The sequence below is a fragment of the Cyanistes caeruleus genome, chromosome 6 (assembly GCF_971803275.1).
Source record: "Cyanistes caeruleus chromosome 6, bCyaCae1.hap1.1, whole genome shotgun sequence".
NCBI classification, from domain to species: domain Eukaryota; kingdom Metazoa; phylum Chordata; class Aves; order Passeriformes; family Paridae; genus Cyanistes; species Cyanistes caeruleus.
Window position 1 is genome coordinate 5758254 of NC_141706.1, and position 21146 is coordinate 5779399.

Genomic DNA, 21146 nt, shown 5'->3' on the forward strand with positions numbered 1-21146 from the left:
CGGTGCCCCCCGAGGCGGCGCCGCAGAGCCCCCAGCGAGGGGGCGTGGCCTACGCAGGAGTCACGTGTTCGGAGAGGCACCATGGGGGCGGGGCCGACGCCGCGTGTCTCCACGGTGACCGGCCAGCGGGCGCGCGGCGGCGTAATGACGTCGCGCTCGTGACGCGCCTGCGTCATCACCGCGAGCGCCGGCGGCGGCGGAGGGGGGAGAGACCCGGGTCAGGCCGGGGCCGCGCAGCGCTACCGGGAACCGGGGCCGCCGCGCTCCGCTCCGGTTCCCGGCTTCCTGCCGGGCCGAGCGGGGCCGAGCTGAGCTGAAGAGAGGCGGGCACCGGCGATATAACCGGCGGGGCGAGCGCGGGGGCCGCACGCCGACCCCCGCCGCGGGGCTCCAGGGATCCGGGAGCGGCGGGCGGCCGTCGGGGATGTCCTACAAGCCCATCGCTCCCGCCCCCGCTACCCCCGGAGCCGCCAGCGCCAGCCCCGCCCCGCCGGGGCCTGGGGCACCTTCCGCCGGTGAGAGAACCCCGCGGTAACCGGGGGGCACCGGGAGCGGAGAGGGACCGGAGGGATGGAGGGTGGTAGCCCGGGAAGGGATGGTACCGGATGAGTGAGGTACCGAGGAAGGGGGAGTGCGGCCGTGACCCTCGGTTTCCCGCAGCCACGAGTGTCCCGTCGCCCTCCGGTTCCGTCCCTGGCGCCGCCGCCCCTTTCCGGCCGCTCTTCAATGACTTCGGGCCGCCGTCCATGGGCTACGTGCAGGTGAGGCGCGGGGCCGGGGCTGGTGGGGCCGGGCGCGGCGGCGGGGGTGGCCCCCAGCCCCTCCGTCCCTGCGTGTCCCCCTGTTCCCGCAGGCCATGAAGCCCCCCGGGGCGCAGGGCTCGCAGAGCACCTACACCGACCTGCTCTCGGTCATCGAGGAGATGGGGAAGGAGATCCGGCCCACCTACGCCGGCAGCAAGAGCGCCATGGAGCGGCTGAAGCGGGGTAGGGGCAGGGGGTGGAACCGGGCGGCCGCGGGGCTGCGCCCCCGAAGCTCCTCAGCCCCTCGGGGAGCGACTGGAGGGTGATTCGAGGTGTCCCTGTGCTTCTCCCCGCAGGGATCATCCACGCCCGGGCGCTGGTCAGGGAGTGCCTGGCAGAGACAGAGCGAAACGCCCGCACGTAACGGCAGCTGCCACCCGGGACCCCCCGGGACCTCCCGGTGGTGGCGGCGGGGGCGGGGGGGCCGCCGTGCTGCCCGAGCCCCCCCTCCCCGCGCTCTCCGCTCTTTATAAATGCGTGTTTTTATAAATAAAGGACAATGTTGGGACTTAGCCTCGGTGTGTCGCCCGCGGGGGTGGGTCCCGATGGCGATGGTGGGACGCGGGGTAGAGGTCGGGGAGCCGGGGAAGGGTTTGGAGCCGCGCTGGGTGGGTGTCCCGGAGCTGAGAGGTGCAGGAGTGATCAAACCACTCGTTGATGACTTTAAAAAGTGGCTTTTTAAATAAAACACCGGCGTTTTCCGGGGCCGGCGGTGCCGGTACACGCGGAGCGCCCGTGAGTGGCGCTCGCTGCCTTCCGCTCTCTGACGTCACGGGGCCCCCCCCTCACCTCGCTACGTCACGGCTGTCGCCGTGGGAACGGGCTGTGATGTCACGATCCGAGGGGCCGGTGCAGAGCGGCGCAGGTTCGGTGGGGCCGGGGGACGGCGGGGACCGGGAGGGCGGGGGGGAGTGGAGGGGGCCGCGTTGCCATGGCAACGGAGCTGAGCCGAGTGGGGCCGAGCCGGGCCGAACCCGGGGCCCAGGGGGGCCGAGCGGTACCGGACTGAGCTGAACGTGGGACCGAGCCGGGCCGAACCCGGGGCCGAGGGGGGCCGAGTGGTACCAGACTGAACCGAACCGGGAGCCGAGCGGTACCGGACTCCGCCGAACCCGGGTCCGAGCTTTTCCGAGCCGGGCCGAACCTGGGGCCGAGCGGTGACGGGCGGTACCGGACTCAGCCGAGCGTGGTGCCAAGCCGGGTCCGACCTGGGACCGAGCGCAGCCGAGCGGTACCGGACTGAACCGAACCCGGAGCCGAGCGGTGCCGGACTCAGTCGAACCTGGGGGCGGAGCGGCTCCGAGACGGGCTAAACCCGGGTCGAGCGGTACCGGGCTGAGCTGAGTGTGTCCCGAGCGGTTGTGAAGGGGTGCCGAACCGGCCCGGTCCGGTGTAACGGAAGCCCCCTCAGGAGCTGCCCCCCGCTGTGCCCCGCCGCCGCCATGCTGATCAAGGAGTACCACATCCTGCTGCCCATGAGCCTGGAGGAGTACCAGGTGGCCCAGCTGTACATGATCCAGGTGGGGATGTGGGGCTGAGCATGAGGGCCTGGGGGAGTTGCGGGGCTGAGCGGGGCACGCTGGGGTTGCAGGGCTCTGGGGGATGAGCCTGGGGGCTTCACGGGTCTGCAGTTTGTGGGGCTGAGCTTGAGGGATGTGGGGTCCAAGTGCCAAGACTGAGCAGGTGCACAGGGCTGTGGGGCTGGGTATGTGGAGCTGGAGGGGTGCAGGGGTCTGGGGACTGAGACTGAGGGGGTGCAGGGGGCTGAGGTTGGAGATTGTAGTCTGAGGGGAGTAGTGGGCTGTGAGGAAGCATGAACAGTGCAGGGGCTGAGCCTGGGGGTGCACAGGGGCTTTGAGGCTGATGATGGGGTGCTGGAGGGAGCAAGGGGGGCTGTAGGGCTGAGCATGGAGCCTGGAGGGGTATGGAGGGGCCTGAGGCTGATCCCAAGGGATTGGCAGGTTGCAGGGGTGTCACTGAGGCTTCAGGTGGGTTTGGGACCACGGGGCCAAGCAGGGGGTCCTGTGAACAGGTGTGGAGCTGGGGGATGCCAACACATAGGGACAGGAGTGTACAGGGATCTTGGGTGCCCATGGGGGTCTGGAGGCTTGGAGAGGCTGCACTGAGCAATCATCTCTGTGCAGAAGAAGAGCCGTGAGGAGTCGAGTGGTGAGGGCAGTGGCGTGGAGATCCTGGCCAACCGACCCTACAGCGATGGCCCCGGGGGCAGTGGCCAGTACACCCACAAGATCTACCATGTTGGCTCCCACATCCCCAGCTGGTTCCGGGCACTGCTCCCCAAAGCTGCGCTCCAGGTGGAAGAGGAGTCCTGGAATGCTTATCCCTACACACGCACCAGGTGGGGGCTGGGAGGAGGCAGAGTGGGCTGCAGCACTGGCCATGCCCCTGGACTCAGTCCTGTGCCCCTCCAGGTACACATGTCCCTTTGTGGAGAAGTTTTCCATTGAGATCGAGACGTATTACCGCCCGGATGCGGGGCAGCAGACCAACATCTTCAACCTGAGCGCGGCAGAGAAGAGGCAGAGGATTTTGGGTGGGTATGGCTGGCCTGGGGAGCTGGGCAGGACACTCTGGCTGCTGGGATTCCCACATAGTGCTTCTGGGATGGGTGTGTGCTTGTGATGGGGCCTTAGGGGCTCAACTTCACTCTCCTTGCTGGTCCTCGTGTTTCAGGGATGCTGGAAGGAAAGAGCTCCCTGGATCCTGAGCTCTCTGCCTCAGGCTCCCTTCTCTGAGCTCCTTGCCTGCTCCCTCTCAGCACTGCTGAATTCAGTTCCGCATTAAAGATATTTTCAGGGACGGTTTTGTCCTCTGCCTCTTCCCTTTTCTCTATTTCTGTTTGTAGCTTCTCCTTCCTAGTGCCAGCCTGCTCCCCTCTCCTTCCATGTCCCAGCCTTGTTCTGGAATGGATTTGCCTTGTCAGTCTCTCCTGGTGTACATGGCAGCCCACACTTGGGTCCTGTGAGGTGTTTTGGATCAGCTGGAGCAGGGAGAGCTGGGAAAGCATGTCCTTATTTTCCCGCTCCCTGCCCTGCTTCCCCTCTCCCCAGGGCTTTGCTCCAGATCGTGCTCTGGCTCCTTTCCAGGGGGACTGGTGGGCAGAACTGGGAGCTTGGGATGGGATTCTTCCCTCTCCAGCGGGTTCCCGTTCCCAGTGGTGTGGACATGGTCAGTTCAGGCACCAGAGTGTGGAGTGTGACGTGCTGCCTCTTAAAATGGAGGCCCAAAATAGGCACTCGGAGGAAATGATTCATCTGACCTATTTCTCTCCCTGTCTCTTGCGGCACTGGGGATGTCCGGCCGGGACACTGATAGCTTGGACCTGGGGGCAGGAATTCTGCCCCTAATGTCCCCAGGAAGCAACCAGGCCCAAGCAGACGGCATCAGGGCATGGCTCCATGCCCACTGCCTGGTTTTCCACTCTAGTGCCTTGGGCATTCCACAGGGCACTCAGCATCTCCAGTGTCTGCTGCTTTCCACAGGGAGAAGGGTTGAGGTGGGACCAGCCCCAGTGTGGATCCCGCTGGGATTTTCTCTGCCCTGGTGTCCTGTAGCACCAACAGATTTAAACCCCTCTCATGTTTCAAAGGGCAGTGGAAAAACATGGTCTGGGTGATCTGCTGCTTCCTTGGCAGCTTTCTCCCAGTGGCAAAAGCAAAGGGAGTTGGATTGTGATGGGAATGACACTGCCAGGAGCTGCTTGGGGACAGCAGGTTCTATCCCAGCTCTTTGCTGCTGTTATCCAAGATGCTTGGCATCATGCTGTGCATTGCATCATTTTTGTGGATTCAGGGCATCTCTAGTTTTCTTTTCTCCCTTTTTTTCAGCCCAAGCTGGAGGAAGAGAGGGTGATAGCACCTTGGGGATATCAAGGGGGGCAAAGAAATGCAGGGCTTGGCACAACCTGGGAATGAGGACAGTGCTGTGGGACAGTGGGGTGCCCTGGGATCTCCCAGACCATGACCTGGAGACAGGGCTGGAAAAGCCAAATTCTAGGAGATTTGATGCTGGATTGAGCCTGAATGACTGTTGGATCATGTTTTCCTGGGTGTCATTCAGGAGCCTCCCTCTGGTCTTGGGAGGTCATCCTCATTTGTGGGGATGTGTCACCCTCATTTTGGGAGATGTCGCCTTTGTTTGGGTTCATTGCCCTCCCCCACCCAGCTCTCCGGAGGCTCATGTGTCATGTGGTGGTTTTGCTGTGCCCTGGTTTTGGGGGACCCTTGGGATTCTGGGCGGGGCAGAGCTGTGAGCTGTTCTGAGCTGCCCCATGAGCTGTCCCCATCCTCAGCCCCCATGTCCCCCAGAATGGCCAGGATCACTCTGTCTCCCTGTGCTTCCTGGGGTGCCAGATTGGGATCCCACATGGGGACAGGGCTGTCTTTGGCTGCACCAAATATGTCTGTGATGTTCCTGCCGTGGGATTTTATGTGTTCTGTTAGGAAATCCTTCCCTGTGAGGGTGGTGAGGCCCTGGCACAGGTTGCCCAGAGAAACTGCAGATGCTCCATCCCTGGAAGTGTCCAATGCCAGGTTGGATGGGGCTTGGAGAAACCTGGGATAGTGGTAGGTGTCCTTGCCTGTGGCAGGGAGTTGAATGAGATGATCCATAAGGTCCCTTCCAACTAAAACCATTCCAGGATTCTATGATTCTAGAACACCAAGATTTTAGAATTCTAGGACAGAGAGTTTTTGCTGCCAGCTGTGTTGGATGCACGGCTCATGGGAATAATTTGACCTGATTTTTGTCCCTTTTTCCTTGTTTTCCTACCTGTGCCCCCTTGCCAAGCGCTGTGGGGTGACAAGCACCATTCCCCCCACAGACACCATTGACATTGTGCGTGATCCCATCTCCCCCGGGGAATACAAGCCCGAGGAGGATCCCAAACTCTACCACTCATCCAAGACGGGCCGGGGGCCACTGGGGGATGACTGGCTGGAGGCAGCAGCGGCCGGCGGGCCCCTGATGTGCGCCTACAAGCTCTGCAAGGTGGAGTTCCGATACTGGGGGATGCAGTCCAAGATAGAGCAGTTCATCCATGACGTGGGTGAGTTTGGACCCGTGGGTTGCTGGAGGGTCATTTGGGCAGCCGTGGGGTCGCACTGGACTCACTTCTCCCCGCAGGTTTGAGGAAGGTGATGCTGCGCGCCCACCGCCAAGCCTGGTGCTGGCAGGATGAGTGGACGGACCTGACGATGGAGGATATCCGGCAGCTGGAGGAGGAGACGGCGCGAATGCTGGCACAGAAGATGGCCAAGTGTGGCGAGGGCGAGGAGCCACCCGCAGCTGGGATCAGCCCCGAGGGGCAGCCGGAGCCAGATGGTCCTGGTGGGCAGGAGGAAGTGGAGCTGCAGGCGGGGGCCAATACCCCCTCTGATGATACCTTTGCCAAGCAGTGGTCCACCTCTTCCCGGTCTTCCTACTCTTCCCAGCATGGAGGTGAGAGACCGGGTCCTGTGTGGTTATGTCCTGGATGCTGCAGTTCTCCATAGCAGATGTGTCAGGGGACTGTTTTGCCTCGCTTGGGTCTCCTGGGATGGGGCTCTGGGTGTCCCAGGTCTGGTCCCAGCTTTCTTGAAGGGGCCCTGGGTGACCCAGGGATGGCCCCAGATATCCCTGGGGGATCTGCATCCAGGACCAAGGGGGAGCTATGGGGTGGGAGCAGGGGTTTCTCTGCAGGGGGTTTTGAGTTCTGATCCCCCATGGGTGGCAGGGGGCGTGTCTCCTCAGAGCCTGTCGGAGTGGCGGATGCAGAACATTGCCCGGGACTCGGAGAACAGCTCTGAAGAGGAATTTTTCGATGCCCACGGTACTGGAACCATCTCAGAACAGGCTGGGTGGGGGCAAGGGCCTCTGGGATGGGCATGCAGGCACAGGGATGTCCCCCCACCCACACTTCCTTACTGCCTCTGCAGAGGATCTGTCTGACAGTGACGAGGTCTTTGCCAAGGAGATGACCAAGTGGAGCTCCAACGACTTCTTGGACACGCTTGAGCGGCCAGCAGAGCTGGACGAGGCACTGGGTGAGTGCTGGGGGTGCTCTGGCCCCAAATCTTGGGGTGGGTGTCCTGGAAGGGGCCTGATTCCCACTTGGAGAACCCAGCTGCCTCACCAGGGCTGTGTGCTCACAGGGGACGGAGCCAGTGCCACCAAGGGGGACGGTGAAGGATTGGGGACATCCAGCTTCCCTGAGGTGCGTGTCCCCTCCCTTGGGCCTTGCCCTCCTGCTGTGCCCCACGACTTGACTTCTCTCCTTCCTGCAGGGTGGCACGGCAGAGAGCACGGGGCAGATGTGCCGGATCCACGCACTCTTCCTCATCCTCCACAGCGGGAACATCCTGGATCAGGGAGCGGGCGAGCCGGGCTCCAAGCAGGCAGATGTGCAGACACTGGCAGCCACCTTTGATGCTGTCACCCGCGTCCACTTTCCCGAGGCACTGGGACATGTGGCCCTGCGTCTGGTGCCCTGCCCGCCCATCTGTGCTGCAGCCTATGCCCTTGTCTCCAAGTATGGATTCCTGCTGGGAAAGCAGGGGACTGGGGAGCTGGTATCCTTGGAGAGGGGACTTCGCTTCTGGTGGGATATTAAGGACTGGGGAGGGGATGGGGGTTAGCTCCTGGTGCAGCATCTTGGGGCAAGCAAGTGTTGTGTGGTGAGATGGGATGGGATACATATAATTCCTGGTGTGGTATCCCAGGGCATGCAGGTGTTTTGTTGTGGGGTGGAATGGGATGGGATAGGATGGGGATAACTCCTCATGCAGCATCCTGGGTTGAGCAAGCATTGTGCAGAGAGATGGGGACATCAGGCAGCATGGAATGGCCTGGAATTGGATGGGATCAGGATAACTCCAGACACAGCATCCTGGGTGAGCAAGTGTCTTGTGGTAGGAGGGAACAGGATGAGGATTACTCCTGGTGCAGCATCCCGGGGTGAACCAGTACCATGTGGTGGGATGAGGACATCAGTAGTGTCCTGTTCATTCTTTGCCATGTCCCCCTCAGGCTCAGCCCCTACAGCCATGACAGGGACAGCCTGTCCAGCAGCCAGGACCACATCCCATTGGCAGCGCTCCCACTGCTAGCCACCTCCTCAGGCACCTACCAGCACGCTGTGGGCACCGTCATCACCCGTGCCAACCAGGCCTACGCAGCCTTCCTGCACTCCGGAGAGGGCACTGGCTTCTGCGGCCAGGTGAGGTGGAATCTGGGGGTAAGCTTGGCACTGGGGTCCAGCTATGACCCTGCAAGGAAGGTTTGGGGGTGTCACCCTCCTTGTGAATCTGTGATCTCTGCAGGTGGTGCTGCTGGGGGACTGCGTGGGCGGCATCCTGGGATTCGATGCCCTGTGTCAGAGCCGGGTGGGCTCAGGGGGCAGCCGGAGCAGCAGCCGCCGTGGCAGCCTGGTGGGTGCTTTCATCCTAACACCCCTTGTGAAGGGTTTGGGGGTGCACTGGAGGCTCCATGGGGTCTGGGTGTTTGCTGCCTCTTCCTGCAGAGCATGGAGCCCATCTCTCCAGAGCAGTGTGGTGGCCTGGACCCGCTGGCTGATGGGACAGAGGGAGTGTCGGTGTTGGGCCAGGCCAGCCCTGAGCCATCAGGGACACAGGGGGACAGCCAACAGCACAGCTCCACGTGCAGGTGAGCCCAAGGGGCTATCTTGTGCTTTATGGAAAGCAATTCCCATCTGCTCCAGGCTGGGAAAGAACATTTCATGGAGGCTAGCATGAAATGTAGCCTCGGGGAGGATCTTGCTGGAACCCCTCTGGGATAACGGGGGCCACACCAGGCACAGCTTTGCCTTCAGGATGGTGGGAATGCAATGTTGCCATCCCTCCCAGTGCCCACTGTCTCTGCTGTCCCAGCCTGCAGGCCAGCGAGGCTCCACTGGAGGCAGAGGCGCCCCGGAGCAGCGCTGTGGCGCTGGATGGGGCAGAGGGTGCCAGCACCCGCCTCGAATTTAAGGTATCCGGCTTCTTCCTCTTCGGTTCCCCACTGGGGCTGGTGCTCGCACTGCGCAAGACCGTCATGCCTGCTCTGGATGGTGAGGATGCCCACCTGGCACAGTGCCAGCCCCTGACCCTCCCTGCAGGGCTCAAGTCCCTGAGTTGTGCTCACCCGACAAGCCTGAGCTCCTCAGGACCACCCCAGAGAGCCCTGCTTGGGTTTGAGCCCCTCACATGCCCAGCTCTGGCTGTGTGGGAGTTGGTGGGTGGCTGAGTATCCCTGCTCTGTGCCAGCCTCAGCCCATCTCTGGTGCCCCAGATTTCCCTCTCTAGCCTTTCCTGTTGCTGTGTCCTGCTTTACTCCTCCCGGGTGTTTTGCTCCTGGTGCCTCCCAGCCCTCATGAGCGCCCCTGACCCTGCTCTGTACTGCAGTGGCCCAGCTGCGTCCTGCCTGCGAGCAGATCTACAACCTCTTCCACGCCGCCGATCCCTGCGCCTCCCGCCTGGAGCCTCTCCTGGCCAAGGCCTTCCATGCTGTGCCCCCGCTCAGCGTGCCCCGATACCAGAAGTATCCCCTGGGTGATGGCACCTCGTCCCTGTTGGGTGAGCAGGTTCCCAGCACGCTGGTGCCAGGCACCCTGGGGCCACATCAGGGTACCTGGAGAACCTACATACTGGCTGGGTGAGGGTAGAGGGATGTGCAAGCCCTTCCCACTGCTCTGGGGCTCTACTGGAGGGGTGTCCTGGGGTGGTGGGTGTCCCCAGGGGCTCTGGGCGTGCTTACCCAGCTCTCTCTTCAGCGGAGGCCCTGCAGACACACTCTGCCCTGTTCCTGCCCAAAGTGGATGTGGCTGCTCCTCCTACCCCCACTGGCAGCTTTGGGGGCTTCTGGAAGGGCAGTGAACCAGCAGAGCCCCCCAGTCCTGCCAGCACCAGCGAGGTTGTCAAGAGTAAGTGTCATCCCCACCCACCCCATCCCATGTGGGCACCTCAGGCTGCACAACAGGGGATGAGGTCTGGGAAAGGCTTCATTCCTGCTCTCCCTGCAGTCCTGGAGCGCTGGTGGGGCCCAAAGCGCATCGACTACTCTCTGTACTGCCCCGATGCCCTGACTGCCTTCCCCACCATCACCCTGCCCCACCTCTTCCATGCCAGCTACTGGGAATCCTCCGACGTGGTGGCCTTCATCCTGCGCCAGGTATGGTGGGCACAGTGGGGTGGGTGGCAAGCCGGGGCTGGTGGAGGCTGAGCCAGCACTGTGCTGTCGGCAGGTGATGGAGAAAGAGGGGCCACAGCCTGCAGAGAGCGAGGAGAGCTCCATCTACAGCCCCGCCATCCCTCGGGAGAAGTGGCAGCGCAAGCGCACCCAAGTGAAGATCAGGGTATGTGGCCAGTGGGAGGCCTCCTGAGGTGTGTGGGTTCTGGGACAATCCCACAGCCCAGTGGTGTCCCGGTGGCACCTCAGGAGCTCCCCCAGGAGCTTCTGAACACCCCGTGTGCCTGCAGAACGTGACGGCCAACCACCGCGCCTGCGATGTGATCGTGTGCGAGGGCAAAGCGCAGGTCCTCAGCGGGCGCTTCATGTACGGACCCCTGGATGTGGTGACGCTGACTGGGGAGAAGGTATTGCTGGGCTTGGGGCCACCAGGACCCCTCAAACAGGGTAGGGGTGTCCAGGACCAGGCATGGGGCTGGTGTCATCCACAGCAGGGGAAGGATGTGGTTAACAGGACCCTGTGTGGGATGGCAGGAGGAGGTTGTAAGGACTTGAAGGGACACAGCAGGATGTGGGGTCCAGCCCATGCTCAGCCCGTTTCCCTCTCTCAGGTGGACATCTACATCATGACGCAGCCGCTGTCAGGGAAGTGGCTGTACTACGGCACTGAGGTGACGAGTGGCAGCGGACGCCTGACCTTCACCATCCCTCCAGACAAGGCTCTGGCCATTGGGATCTACCCTGTGCGCATGGTGGTCAGGTGAGGTGTTGCCTCAGTTTCTCCTCCAGCCCTTTTGGCAGAGCTATACCCACTTCCCTGGCAGCACAGCTGGTGCTGAGCCACCACCTGTGCCTTTGCAGAGGGGACCACAGCTATGCTGAGGCCTACCTGACCGTGGTGGCCCGTGGCACCGAGTCCGTTGTGTTCAGCATCGATGGCTCCTTCACCGCAAGCGTCTCCATCATGGGCAGTGACCCCAAAGTGCGGGCAGGGGCTGTGGATGTTGTAAGGTGGGTGTCCTTCAATTAGAGAGTCAGTCTCCCCATCTTTCATGGTGTGACAACTCAGTTGGGGGATGTCAGGGCAGGGAGAAGGGGGAGGGCATTTCACCACTCGCTTGCCTCCAGCACATCATCTCTATGCTGGTGCCCTGTTGTGGAAAATAATCCTCTTTGGAGTTTGGATGTGGTCCCTACAGCTCTGCTATGTCTTCTCCTTGAAAAAATCCCTGGGAGAAGGGAGGCTTTGGAGGCGGCACCCACACATGCTGTATTGGGAGATCCCAGCTTCCCACAGCAGGACTGTCTCCACACAGGCTCCTGGCAGCCACCCATGTCCCCTCCTAGGCACTGGCAGGACTCGGGGTACATGATCATCTACGTGACAGGGCGCCCTGACATGCAGAAGCACCGCGTGGTGGCCTGGCTCTCCCAGCACAACTTCCCCCACGGTGCCGTCTCCTTCTGTGACGGGCTCACCCACGACCCGCTGCGCCAGAAAGCCGCCTTCCTGCAGAGCCTGCGCACAGAGGTGGGGATGGGGGTGCTGCTGGGACACAGGGTTGGTGATGGGGTGGTGTGGGCTGTGCTGAATCCCATGCACTTCTGCATCATGGCGGAGATGCTGGGAGCTGAACTGCACTGCCATGGCAGAGCTGGAAGCTTCTCAGGACAGCTCCCAGCCTCTTAACACGAGGATGTCCCAGCGCCTGGGGGTGGCTGTCCCTGTGGGAAGGGGTGTTCCCTGCCCTAATGCTTTTGTCCCTGGGCAGGCAGAGATCTCCATAGTTGCTGGCTACGGCTCCACCAAGGATGTCTCCGTCTACAGCTCACTGGGACTTACCCCAGCACACATCTACATAGTGGGACGGGCCGTCAAGAAGTTCCACAACCAGTGCCAGGTATGGTGGTGGCAGGGCTGGGGACAGCCTGGGGATGCAGGGGACAAGGGCTGACCCCACCAGCTGGCCATGGCCACCGCCTGAGGCTGTCCGTGTGTCCTGCAGTTCCTCTCCGAGGGTTACGTTGCCCACCTGGCCCAGCTGGAAGCCGCAGCCCTGGCCAACTCCCCCAAGGGCCCCCCACGACCTGTGCTGGGCAAAGGCACCTATGGCTGCCCGGCACCTGTCGACTTCCTGCGGAAGCAGAGCCAGCTGCTGCGCTCCCGCGGCTCCAGCCAGGCAGAGCGGGATGGGGGGCCCCCCTCAGCACCCCCTGGCTTGTCCCGGACCAAGCCCCGCAGTGTCAGCCTCAAGCTGGAGGGTGAGGAGTGAGGGTGGCACAGCCAAGTCCCCCCTCCACCACATCCCTGATTTCCCAGCAAGGAGCACCTGGGGACAGAGCCAGTGCTGGGCCATGAGGCCATAGGAAGAAGAGGCTGCTGCGTCCCCTGAGATTGGGGGGTGCTGGGAGATGGCTCAAAGCCCCCCAGAGGACCAGAGTGATCCCCTCAGGGCTGAGCCACCCTGGGTCCTCCCTGCTGCCCCCAGCCCTGTCCCCTCTGGTCCTTTGAGGCAGTTGGGCAGTGCCCAGTGGGGTCTGCACCCCAGGGTCATTATCCCTGTGCAGAACTGGGGGCTGTGGCTGTGCCCCAGTGCGAGTGGCACCTCCCCACCTATTTATTTCCGTCCGGTGTCACGGGGCAGGGCTGGGTTGGGGTTCCAGAGCGGTTCCTCTGTTCCCCCCCTTTCGTTTCGGTGTTGAATAAAGAGATGTTATGACAAGGCGCCAGCACCCATGGGTCTGCTCTTTGCTTGTGGCAGCGAGGTTCCCACTGACTGGGAAAAGCCCTTGGGAGCCTCCAGGGACACTATGTCCCACAGGGAGATGTCTGTGGGACACAGCAGTTGGGTCACAAGCAATTTAGGACAGGAAAAGGGCCCTGGGGTGTGTGGGCTATGCCGATACCCTCCCCACCTCCGACTTGGTTTCCCCTCCTTTACCTCCAGCAGCAAATTTTTGTAGTGACCAGGGGGTGTGACTGGTTTTACTTGAGTTTATCTTGGCATAGCATGACCAGAGGTTTATAGAGATAGCAGGAACAAGCTGTTATTCTATATAAAATATTCCCGACACTGACGTGACATGAGGAGACACTGGTTTGGGACGATAGCAGCAGCCTGGAGAAGTGACAATGGCGTGGCACGGAGGAGAACAGGCATGAATGGGTTGGAGCTGGGGCTGAGGCATTGCCCCTCCATGGCCATCATAAAGTATAAAATCATCAAATAAGTGATAAAAGTTGGCAGGGAGCAGCGGGCTCTTGTCACCCATGCATCTCTGGCGTGACGATGAGCAGAGTCTAGAGCCCAGTGAACAGCTTCAGCCGTGTGCTGCGATGCTTTACGCTGTCACCTAAGTGCCTGGCTGTGTCCCCAATCCGTGGCAAGCTCCGGGGCCATTTCCACTGACTTCAAATAAGTAAAATCTGTATTAAACATTAATAAACATCCATGACCATTCCACATGTGGAATATCTAAAAGAACCTGTCCCGAGAGCGCTGGGCTCTCCCTTGCAGCTGCGGACTCTACTGGGAGAAGATGCCCTTGAAGCGGATCTTGTCTTCAGCATCCTTCTCCCGCAGCCGCGCTTCCAGGCTCCGCAGCTCCTTGGAGACCACGGGGCGCAGCGAGGGGTCGAGAGCCAGGACTTTGGCAAAGTCAGCCTGCGCCTCGGCCACGTTCCACACGGCTGCGTGGGCCTTGCCCCGCTTAAAGTAGGCCTTGACATTGTCTGTGGGGAGAGAGCCAGGGTCAGTGGAGCATGGGGGTCTCCTGGTGCCTGCCACAGCCACCTGGGATGGCTCATAGCTCCTTACCCTCGTATTTGTTGAGGATGGAGGAGCAGTGGTCCAGCACCTCGTAGTACTCCTCACACTGCAGCTTGCATTGGCAATAGTTTAAGAGCAGGGGTGTGATCTTCTGGTCGAGCTCGATCCAGTCCGGAGAGCCCGGTTGCTCCTGTGGCAGACAGAACAGGGAGAGTGAGGGGCAGCTCTCAAGCCCTGCATTCCTGGGAATGCCTGTGTGCATCTGGGGAGACTCACCTTCATCTGCAGGTTCTTGAGACAGGCGATGGCATCATAGTATTTGGAAGCTGCCTCAGACACTTTGCCCTGCCGGTACAGCTCGTTGCCTTCCTTGTGGATCTGGGGAACAGCCTGGAGCTTCTCCTCATCTGTCATGGCCCATGGGTCCTGCTGGTAGGAGCCGGGTGGCTCCACCTGCCAGCACCCCATCATGGAATCAGAGAACAGGATCATGGAATTGTTTAGGTTGGAGAAGACGTCTAGGATCATCGAGTCCTGCACTGCCAAGGCCACTACTAAACCACGTCCCACATGCCACATCTGTGTGTTTTCTGGACACTTCCACCCTGAGCGCCCCATGCTGGCACCTCACCTTCAGCACCTCGATGTCGAAGATGAGGGGCTGGGGGTTCTTCTGGAGCTCGTCGAGGTCGGGGTACCCCAGGGAGTAGTGCTCGTGCATCTGGGCAATGCTGCAGCAGTGCCGCTGCCCCTCCAGCGGGTCCTTCCCTGCTGCGATGTTCCGCAGGCTCTTGGACACTAGCGGGTAAAGCAACACGTGCTGCGGGAGGGAAGGGAGGCGAAATTTGAGGAGGGCGGGGGGGGGGGGGGGGGGATGGGGGCGAGAATATCAGGATGTTCCAGCCTCGCACCCCGCGGCTGGAGCGCGGCGGGACGCCCGCCACCCGCGCCCACGACAGAAAGTCACCGCCCACCCGCCCGGGCCACGCCCCCTACCCCGAGCCACGCCCCCGAATGCTCCCGCTCCCGCCCACCTTGGCGTCGCAGCGGAAGCGGGCGCGCTCGCCGGGCCGCATGGTTCGCAGAGCCGCTTCCCACACCGGCAGCTTGAACTTTTTCCCGGCGATGAGCTCCATGGGCTTCCCCCGTGCCCTGCTATCGTCCACCGGTGTCTCCTCATCGCCGCATCGCAGCGTCCGGTAGTGGAAAGTGGCCTGAACAGGCAGGAGGAGCCCACGGCGTCACCATGGCGACGCAGACGTGGGAAGGGGGAGGGGGAGCGCGCATGCGCGCATCCCCCGCCGCGTTCCGCTTCCCACATCCCCCCACCCCGCCCGTCCCCCCGCAGACCTGACCTTGGTGCCGTCGCAGAAGTCTGGCAGCGGCCCGGTGCCCTCCCGCAGCACTTCCTTGTCCACACCGTCCGCTCGCAGCTGCTCGACTTGCTGCTCCATCGCGCCCGCTCCGCCCGCGCCGCCAGCCCTGGCTCGGCCGCCTCCGCCTTCGCTCGGTTCTTTCCGGATAGTCGTGGCTGCGCGGGGCTCCCCCTGCCGGCACGGAGGTGGCGCTGCGGGGCGGGGCCCCGGGAATGGGGCGTGGTCATGGATAAGGGGGCGTGTCCAGCGGGGGAGCCGCGCACCCGGTTCCCACGTGGTTCTGGTTTCCCGTCTCTCCCGCTCCGTTCTCGGGTGCAACCCCAGGAGACACGGCAGGCGTCCCGGAATGAAAACCTCCTGTGACACTTTGCCACCTACCTAGAAGGGCGCGGTGTAGGATGAGAGGCGGATAATATCGCCGGGACCCACTGTAAGGGTCCCGCCCGCCGCGGGCAGACCGTAGCCGGATCATTTGCTCCCGCCAGCCCCGGCAGGGTCTCCGTGCGGGCAGGAAGGACAGGCAGCGCGACACCATTGGGGGGCACACCTCAGGGGTTACCAGGGTTCAGTTTAGTCCACAAGCCATCCTGGAGTGACACGAGGACACTGACAGGTGGCAGGTGCCCAGTCCCACAGAAAGGCTGGTAGCTCATGGAGGTGACTGCGGTGCTGCAGGAGTGACCCGTAGGGAGCACGCTGCTCTGCCGGCACTGACACTGCTCAGTATTGCTGCGGGGGGGCTCGGCCCCGTCCTCACCTTCACACACAGCCAAGAACTCAAGGGAGCACCTCCTCCCCCCCTCTTGCACCACTTGTTTTTCGGCGCTGCTTGGTTCCAGCTTACCCAGCTGGGTCCCCCAAAAATCGAGTGGGCTCTGTGCCCCCCCCCCCCCCCCCCCGTGTGGCTTCACCGCGGGGCAGGGGCGGCGCGGCGTTCTCGGTGGCAGCGCAGGTGTCGGGAGCCGCGTGCGGTCGATGGCGACGCCGGGGGGTGACCGCCTCCTTCCTGCCCTGGCGGCGAGGCGAGCGCGGGGCCGCAGCTGCCATGTGCCAGCGCCGCCGCGAGGGAGCGGGGAGCCGGCACCTGGCACCCCCCGCGGGGGCTGCGAGCGGCCCGGGAGGGGAGCACGCCAAGGATGGGGGCTCGGAGCTCTGCAGGTGCAGGACCTACAGCTGGTCCCGTGCTTGATGTTGCTATGGGTTTGGGGTGAAGCTTGTCCACATCAGGATTGATCTTGCCGGGCTCCGGCAGTAGAGTTAGAGCCCTGGGGGCTACAGGAAGGGCCCCCGCATCTCAGGTGCTCTGGGGGGGCCGTCTCTCCCTCGGGGACATCCGGGTGGCAGCCCGCTGTGGCGAGGTGTGTGACGCCAGAAGCGGAGCCGAGGTTCATATTTGGGCACGGAGCAGGTTATTGGAGGCCGCGGCCCCGCAGCCGGGAGATGAGGCGCCTGATAAAGGCTGCGCCGGTGCTGCCGCCTGCATTGGGTCGGGCACCGGCGAGAGCTGCCCTGGCTGCGTTGGGTCGGGGCCGGTGGCATGGGGCCGATGGTGTTGCTGGGGCTGCTGCTGTGCACGCAGCCGCGTGGGGGTGAGTGCCGGGCGGCTGGGACCGGGGCCGGGCCCGGCAGCCTCGGTGCCGCAGGCTCCGGGGAGCTGCGTCTGGTGGGCGGCGGCGAGCGCTGTGCCGGGCGTGTGGAGGTGAAGCACGACGGTGAGTGGGGCTCCGTGTGCATCTTCGACTTCGACTTCCAAGAGCGATGGGCCACGGTGGTGTGCCGGCAGCTGGGCTGCGGCCGGGTGGCCAAGGCGTCGCCGTACGCCCCGTTCGGGCAGGGCAGCGGGCGGATCTGGCTGCAGCCCTTCTTCTGCCGCGGCACCGAGGATGCGCTGCAGGAGTGTCCGCACTTCGGATGGGGAGAGCACTTCTGCGGCCACGAGCGGGACGTGGGGGTGATCTGCACAGGTGAGGGGACACGCTGGCTGGCCGCGCTGGGACGGCCGCCGTGTGCCGGGCAGCTCTGAGCCCTGCCCGCGGCCCGGTGTAGATGGCGTGGAGCTGAGGCTGGCGGGCGGCGGCAGTCCCTGTGCCGGAAGGGTGGAAGTGAAGCTGAATGGCCGCTGGGGCTCCGTGGGAGACGACAGCTGGGACATGGAGGATGCCCAGGTGGTTTGCCAGCAGCTGGGCTGTGGCTCGGCTGCCGGCGCCAACTTCGTCCTCGACCGCTTCGACCCCGGGGACGGCCCGGTCAACGTGGCCATGGTGGACTGCGAGGGCTCCGAGGCCACGCTCTGGGACTGCAAGATCCGTGGCTGGGGACCCTATAACATCAGCTTCCGTGACTTCGACACTGCCGTGGTCTGCACAGGTAGGAACTGGACCGGGGGGGCGTGTGGCACTTCACGCCCATCCCTTGGCACTGAGCCTGCGCTGCTCCCACAGGTTTTTCCCGGCTGGTCGGAGGTGACGGGGCCTGCGCCGGGCAGCTGGAGGTGCGGCAGGGCCGGGCCTGGCTTGGTGTCTGTGAGGATCAGGTGGACGCGAAGGCGGCGCAGGTGGTGTGCAGGGAGCTGGGCTGCGGGCCGGTGCTCTCCATCCCCGGCAGCGGCCGCTTTGGGGCGGCATCGGGGTCGCTGTGGGACGGGGGCTTCCAGTGCCACGGCACCGAGCCCCTCCTCAGCGCCTGTGCCCGGCGTCCGCCCCGCGGCCGGGGCTGCAGCGGCCCTGGCAGCGTCATCTGCTCCCGTAAGTGCCGGGGACCCCGGGGGCTCTTGGGGTCCCTGCGCCATCAGCGCCCTCAAGGCTCTTCCTCCCGCAGCCTACACGGGCTTCCGGCTGGAGAACGGCAGCTCGGCGTGCTCCGGCCGGGTGGAGGTGGCGCTCAGGGGGACGTGGGGCTCCGTGTGCGCCAGCGAGTGGGACCTGCCCGATGCCCACGTCCTGTGTCGCCACCTGGGCTGCGGGAGCGCCCTCGGCGTGCTCCCGGGAGGCTCCTTCGGCAGTGGGGAGGGGCCGCTGCGGCCGGACGCCTTCGGCTGCAGCGGGAGCGAGCGGCACCCGGGCGAGTGCCCCGTGACCGTGCTGGGGAAGCCGCCCTGTGCCCCCGGCAACGCCGCCGCCGTCAAATGCTCAGGTGTGCAGGGCACCTGCGGAGGAGCCCGAAGGGCTTTTGGGACACCTCAGGAACTGGGAGCAGAAGAGAGAGGGTTGTTTTGGGATGAAGGGCTGAGTGCGGCCATTTTACAGGCGTTGTCGAGCCGCTGCGGCTGGTGGAGGGCGAGACCCGGTGCGATGGGTGGCTGGAGGTGGCCACAAAGACCGGGGCCAAACGCCGTGTGCCTGGAGACATGTTGCTTCTACGGAATTTCAGCAAGGTGTGCTGGGAGCTGGGCTGTGGAGAACTGGAGGAGAGCAACGCTGTCCGCGGTAATGTTACCCTGGGGCGCATCGACGCGAGGGAGAGGGCCATCATGGAAAGCGTGATCGTAACCATCCTGGGGAAGACCACCGCGCTGACCGAGTGGCCTGATGAGCTGCCCAGTTACTTATTTCAGGACCAGGTATCAACTTATTTCTTAGGGTGGCTGACCACTGCACCTGCTGGCGTCCCTCACGGCACATACCTTTTCTGCTCAGGTGGGTGTCCCGAGAAGGGCCGGAGGTGGCGGTGCCCCAGGCCGCCATGCCAGCGTCGCCCTTGTGTACCCGCAGGCAGCCGCCGGGTGAGGCTGGTGGGGAGCTCCGGGCGCTGTGCCGGGCTCCTGGAGGTCTATTGGGGCGGCGGCTGGAGCAGCGTGTGCCGGGAAGGCTGGGACGTGCGGGACGCTGCCGTTGTGTGCCGTGAGCTGGGCTGTGGCACGGCCCTGCAGGCCGCGAGCTCGGTTCGCTTCGGTGCCGGCACGGGCCCGCTGTGGCCGTACGCGCCCGAGTGCTCCGGGAGCGAGGAGTCTCTGTGGCAATGCGGGCGCTCGGAACGGCGCGAGTGCGGCGGCGGCCGGGCAGAGGCCGTGTGCTCAGGTGAGCGGCGGGCAGCCCCGGCAGAGGCCGGCGCGGGCCCCGGGGGGTGGCTGCCGGCCGTGCCGTGACCCCGCCGGTCCCGTTGCAGAGCAGGTCTCGGTGCGGCTGGCAGGCGGCCGCGGGCGCTGCCGGGGCTTCCTGGAGGTGTCCTACAACGGCACCCGGGGCCGCGTGTGCGCCAACGGCACCGGCCCCGACACCGCCGGCACCGTCTGCCGCCAGCTGGGCTGCGGGGACCGGGGCTGGCTGTCGGCCGTCGCCGGCCCGCAGCCGTCCCCTGCCTGGCTGGCCTGGGTGGGCTGCGAGGACGGGAGCCGCTCGCTCTGGGGGTGCCCCTCGGCAGCCTGGCACCTGCAGAGCTGCGGCGCTGGCGGGGACGTCCACGTGGCTTGCGAGGAGGACAGCGACGGCACCGCTGAGACAAACGCCACCTCATATCCAGAGGGTGCCACCAGCGCAGGTAGCTGTGCCCGTGCCTGCGTGGCCCACGGCAGGCTGGCTGGGATCCCCCTCCCCTCATGCCTGGCTGTGTAGCCACAGGTGTCCCCAGGAGCACCGTGGCAGTGGCCATGGAGACCGTGCCTGTGCCAACCATCGTGTACGCGGTGCTGGGGACGCTGCTGTGCCTGACCCTGGGTGTCCTGGCCGTGCTGCTGTGCCGCGCCCGTGCCCGGCAGCGAGGTGGGTCCCGGTGGATGGGTGCAGGGCAGAGCCGGTTCCGGGCCCCTGCCCTGCAGAAGAGCTGAGGAGGTGGCCGGGGTGAGCCCGGTGCCACCCACCGTGCCCAAGGCCCCAGGTAAATGCTGTGGGTTGTTGCAGGTGCTGGCAGAGCTGCAGATGCCATCTCCAACGCTGTCTACGAGGAGCTCAATTACAGCGCCATGCCGGAGTACCTGGAGGTGCCCAGTCGCCCAGGTGGGTGCAGCCCTGTGCCCCAGCTCTGCCCGGAGTGAAGGCTCTGCCTGACAGCCCCATGGCAGCTCCGGGCCCCGGTGGCCGGTGGTGGCTCCTCGCCGTGGGCCGGGGTGGCCCCTCAGTTCCACAGCAGCCCCGCTCTGTAGTGTAAGGTTCTGTCCCCCGTGGTGCCATTTGATGCCACCCCGAAGTCCCTGCAGGTTCCCTGACGAAGGGATCGGTGCAGAAGCTGCCATACTACACCGGGGACAGCGTGGAGGGCAGTGAGAGCGAGGCAGCCCCAGGTAGGGCCACAGGGCAGGAAGCCAGTGGGGAGAGCGGGGACAGAGGACACAGCCGGGCAGGGGAGATGAGGAAACAAGTCCTCCCCTTGTTAGTGTGCAGGGAAGCATGGCCTTTCCCTGCGGCCTCCGGCTCATGGCCAGTGGAAATGCTGGAGGGGATGGCACAGCCAGAGCCCTGCCAGGGCTGCTGGTCACTGCCACGGACCCCTGTGCCTGTCCCAGAGCCCCCTACCTTGCCCGAGTTGGGAACCCTGGATGGCTATGACGATGCCCTGGACGTGCCAGAGGAGCCCCCAGCTCCCAGCACTGGGGACATGTCTGAGGGAGTGGCACAGCAGAGGTGGATCCGTGTCCTCCCCGCAGGTAAGAGGGCTCCCAGCTGCTCTGTCCCCTCTGCAGAGCCAGTCCATGGCAGGGATTGGCTGCGGGGGCGGGCAGGGAGCCAGCTGTGGTCAGAGCCCAGGTGGGGTCTGTGATGGGGGACATGGAGCTACCTGTCCCCTCAGGCCCCTTTCTGTGCTGTGCCAAGGTGGGATGCACTCCCCTCCAATTCCCCCAGGAGCCTCCAGGGAGCCCTCAGAAGAGCCCCCAGGGCACATGGACTATGATGATGTGGGCAGCAGCGCATCGGGAACGTTGCCATGAGGATGGCCTGGCCATGCCACAGCCCTGGGGACACTGTGTGGCTTTGTGGTGGGCTCCTGTCCCCAGGGAGGGGTGGCCATGGCCACAGAGCTCTGTCCAGCCCTGCAGGGAAACAGCTCCTGTGTAGGAATTTTCTTTGATTTCATTGTGAATT

At 64.1% G+C, this 21146-nt stretch overlaps 4 protein-coding genes across 7 annotated transcripts; 3 read left to right on the top strand and 1 right to left on the bottom strand.

The window, feature by feature from the left end:
* Positions 1-165: 165 nt before the first annotated feature.
* CDK2AP2 (cyclin dependent kinase 2 associated protein 2) lies at positions 166-1311 on the top strand. The gene is made up of 4 exons (XM_086894736.1): positions 166-515; positions 661-761; positions 854-986; positions 1100-1311. The coding sequence occupies exons 1-4, from the start codon at positions 425-427 to the stop codon at positions 1165-1167; spliced, it is 393 nt and encodes a 130-aa protein (XP_086750862.1). The 5' UTR covers positions 166-424; the 3' UTR covers positions 1168-1311.
* Positions 1312-1500: 189 nt separating this feature from the next.
* PITPNM1 (phosphatidylinositol transfer protein membrane associated 1) lies at positions 1501-12719 on the top strand. Of its 4 annotated transcripts, XR_015288498.1 has the most exons (25): positions 1562-1668; positions 2215-2323; positions 2948-3162; positions 3236-3357; positions 5647-5871; positions 5949-6263; positions 6538-6633; positions 6740-6847; positions 6956-7017; positions 7088-7332; positions 7830-8019; positions 8123-8230; positions 8323-8465; positions 8690-8868; positions 9203-9373; positions 9571-9720; positions 9820-9968; positions 10042-10152; positions 10277-10393; positions 10598-10746; positions 10848-10997; positions 11334-11517; positions 11759-11887; positions 11993-12455; positions 12632-12719. XR_015288498.1 is itself a non-coding variant. In XM_086894652.1 (24 exons), the coding sequence occupies exons 2-24, from the start codon at positions 2246-2248 to the stop codon at positions 12257-12259; spliced, it is 3663 nt and encodes a 1220-aa protein (XP_086750778.1). In that variant the 5' UTR covers positions 1501-1668; positions 2215-2245; the 3' UTR covers positions 12260-12719. The 4 variants fall into 4 exon arrangements, 2 of the variants coding, with proteins under 2 accessions (XP_086750778.1, XP_023784342.1); XM_086894652.1 differs by having other exon boundaries at positions 1501-1668; positions 11993-12719; XR_015288497.1 differs by lacking the exon at positions 1562-1668 and having other exon boundaries at positions 1692-2323.
* Positions 12720-12941: 222 nt separating this feature from the next.
* Positions 12942-19321, bottom strand: AIP (AHR interacting HSP90 co-chaperone). Its single transcript, XM_086894714.1, has 6 exons — positions 15112-19321; positions 14791-14970; positions 14388-14576; positions 14033-14209; positions 13805-13946; positions 12942-13719 (listed from the first exon to the last, which is right to left on the bottom strand). Exons 1-6 carry the CDS (start codon positions 15208-15210, stop codon positions 13514-13516), a joined length of 993 nt encoding a protein of 330 aa, XP_086750840.1. The 5' UTR covers positions 15211-19321; the 3' UTR covers positions 12942-13513.
* LOC111943510 (scavenger receptor cysteine-rich type 1 protein M130-like) lies at positions 16670-21083 on the top strand. Its single transcript, XM_086894737.1, has 11 exons — positions 16670-17096; positions 17179-17499; positions 17574-17876; positions 17950-18264; positions 18378-19148; positions 19237-19608; positions 19683-19829; positions 19968-20063; positions 20264-20347; positions 20570-20710; positions 20907-21083. The coding sequence occupies exons 1-11, from the start codon at positions 16670-16672 to the stop codon at positions 20990-20992; spliced, it is 3063 nt and encodes a 1020-aa protein (XP_086750863.1). The 3' UTR covers positions 20993-21083.
* The last annotated feature ends 63 nt before the right edge of the window (positions 21084-21146 follow it).

Excerpts from the sequence above, each read along its gene's own strand:
- CDK2AP2 (XM_086894736.1), top strand. The coding sequence starts at position 425 with ATGTCCTACAAGCCCATCGCTCCCGCCCCCGCTACCCCCGGAGCCGCC. Across the intron at positions 762-853 it reads CGTCCATGGGCTACGTGCAG|GCCATGAAGCCCCCCGGGGC; the intron begins GTGAGGCGCGGG and ends CTGTTCCCGCAG. Across the intron at positions 987-1,099 it reads CATGGAGCGGCTGAAGCGGG|GGATCATCCACGCCCGGGCG; the intron begins GTAGGGGCAGGG and ends TTCTCCCCGCAG.
- PITPNM1 (XM_086894652.1), top strand. The coding sequence starts at position 2,246 with ATGCTGATCAAGGAGTACCACATCCTGCTGCCCATGAGCCTGGAGGAG. Across the intron at positions 3,163-3,235 it reads TATCCCTACACACGCACCAG|GTACACATGTCCCTTTGTGG; the intron begins GTGGGGGCTGGG and ends GTGCCCCTCCAG. Across the intron at positions 9,969-10,041 it reads TGGCCTTCATCCTGCGCCAG|GTGATGGAGAAAGAGGGGCC; the intron begins GTATGGTGGGCA and ends TGCTGTCGGCAG.
- AIP (XM_086894714.1), bottom strand. The coding sequence starts at position 15,210 with ATGGAGCAGCAAGTCGAGCAGCTGCGAGCGGACGGTGTGGACAAGGAA. Across the intron at positions 14,577-14,790 it reads GCTTCCGCTGCGACGCCAAG|CACGTGTTGCTTTACCCGCT; the intron begins GTGGGCGGGAGC and ends TCCCTCCCGCAG. Across the intron at positions 13,720-13,804 it reads CATCCTCAACAAATACGAGG|ACAATGTCAAGGCCTACTTT; the intron begins GTAAGGAGCTAT and ends CTCTCCCCACAG.
- LOC111943510 (XM_086894737.1), top strand. The coding sequence starts at position 16,670 with ATGGGGCCGATGGTGTTGCTGGGGCTGCTGCTGTGCACGCAGCCGCGT. Across the intron at positions 17,500-17,573 it reads CACTGCCGTGGTCTGCACAG|GTTTTTCCCGGCTGGTCGGA; the intron begins GTAGGAACTGGA and ends CTGCTCCCACAG. Across the intron at positions 19,609-19,682 it reads AGAGGGTGCCACCAGCGCAG|CCACAGGTGTCCCCAGGAGC; the intron begins GTAGCTGTGCCC and ends CTGGCTGTGTAG.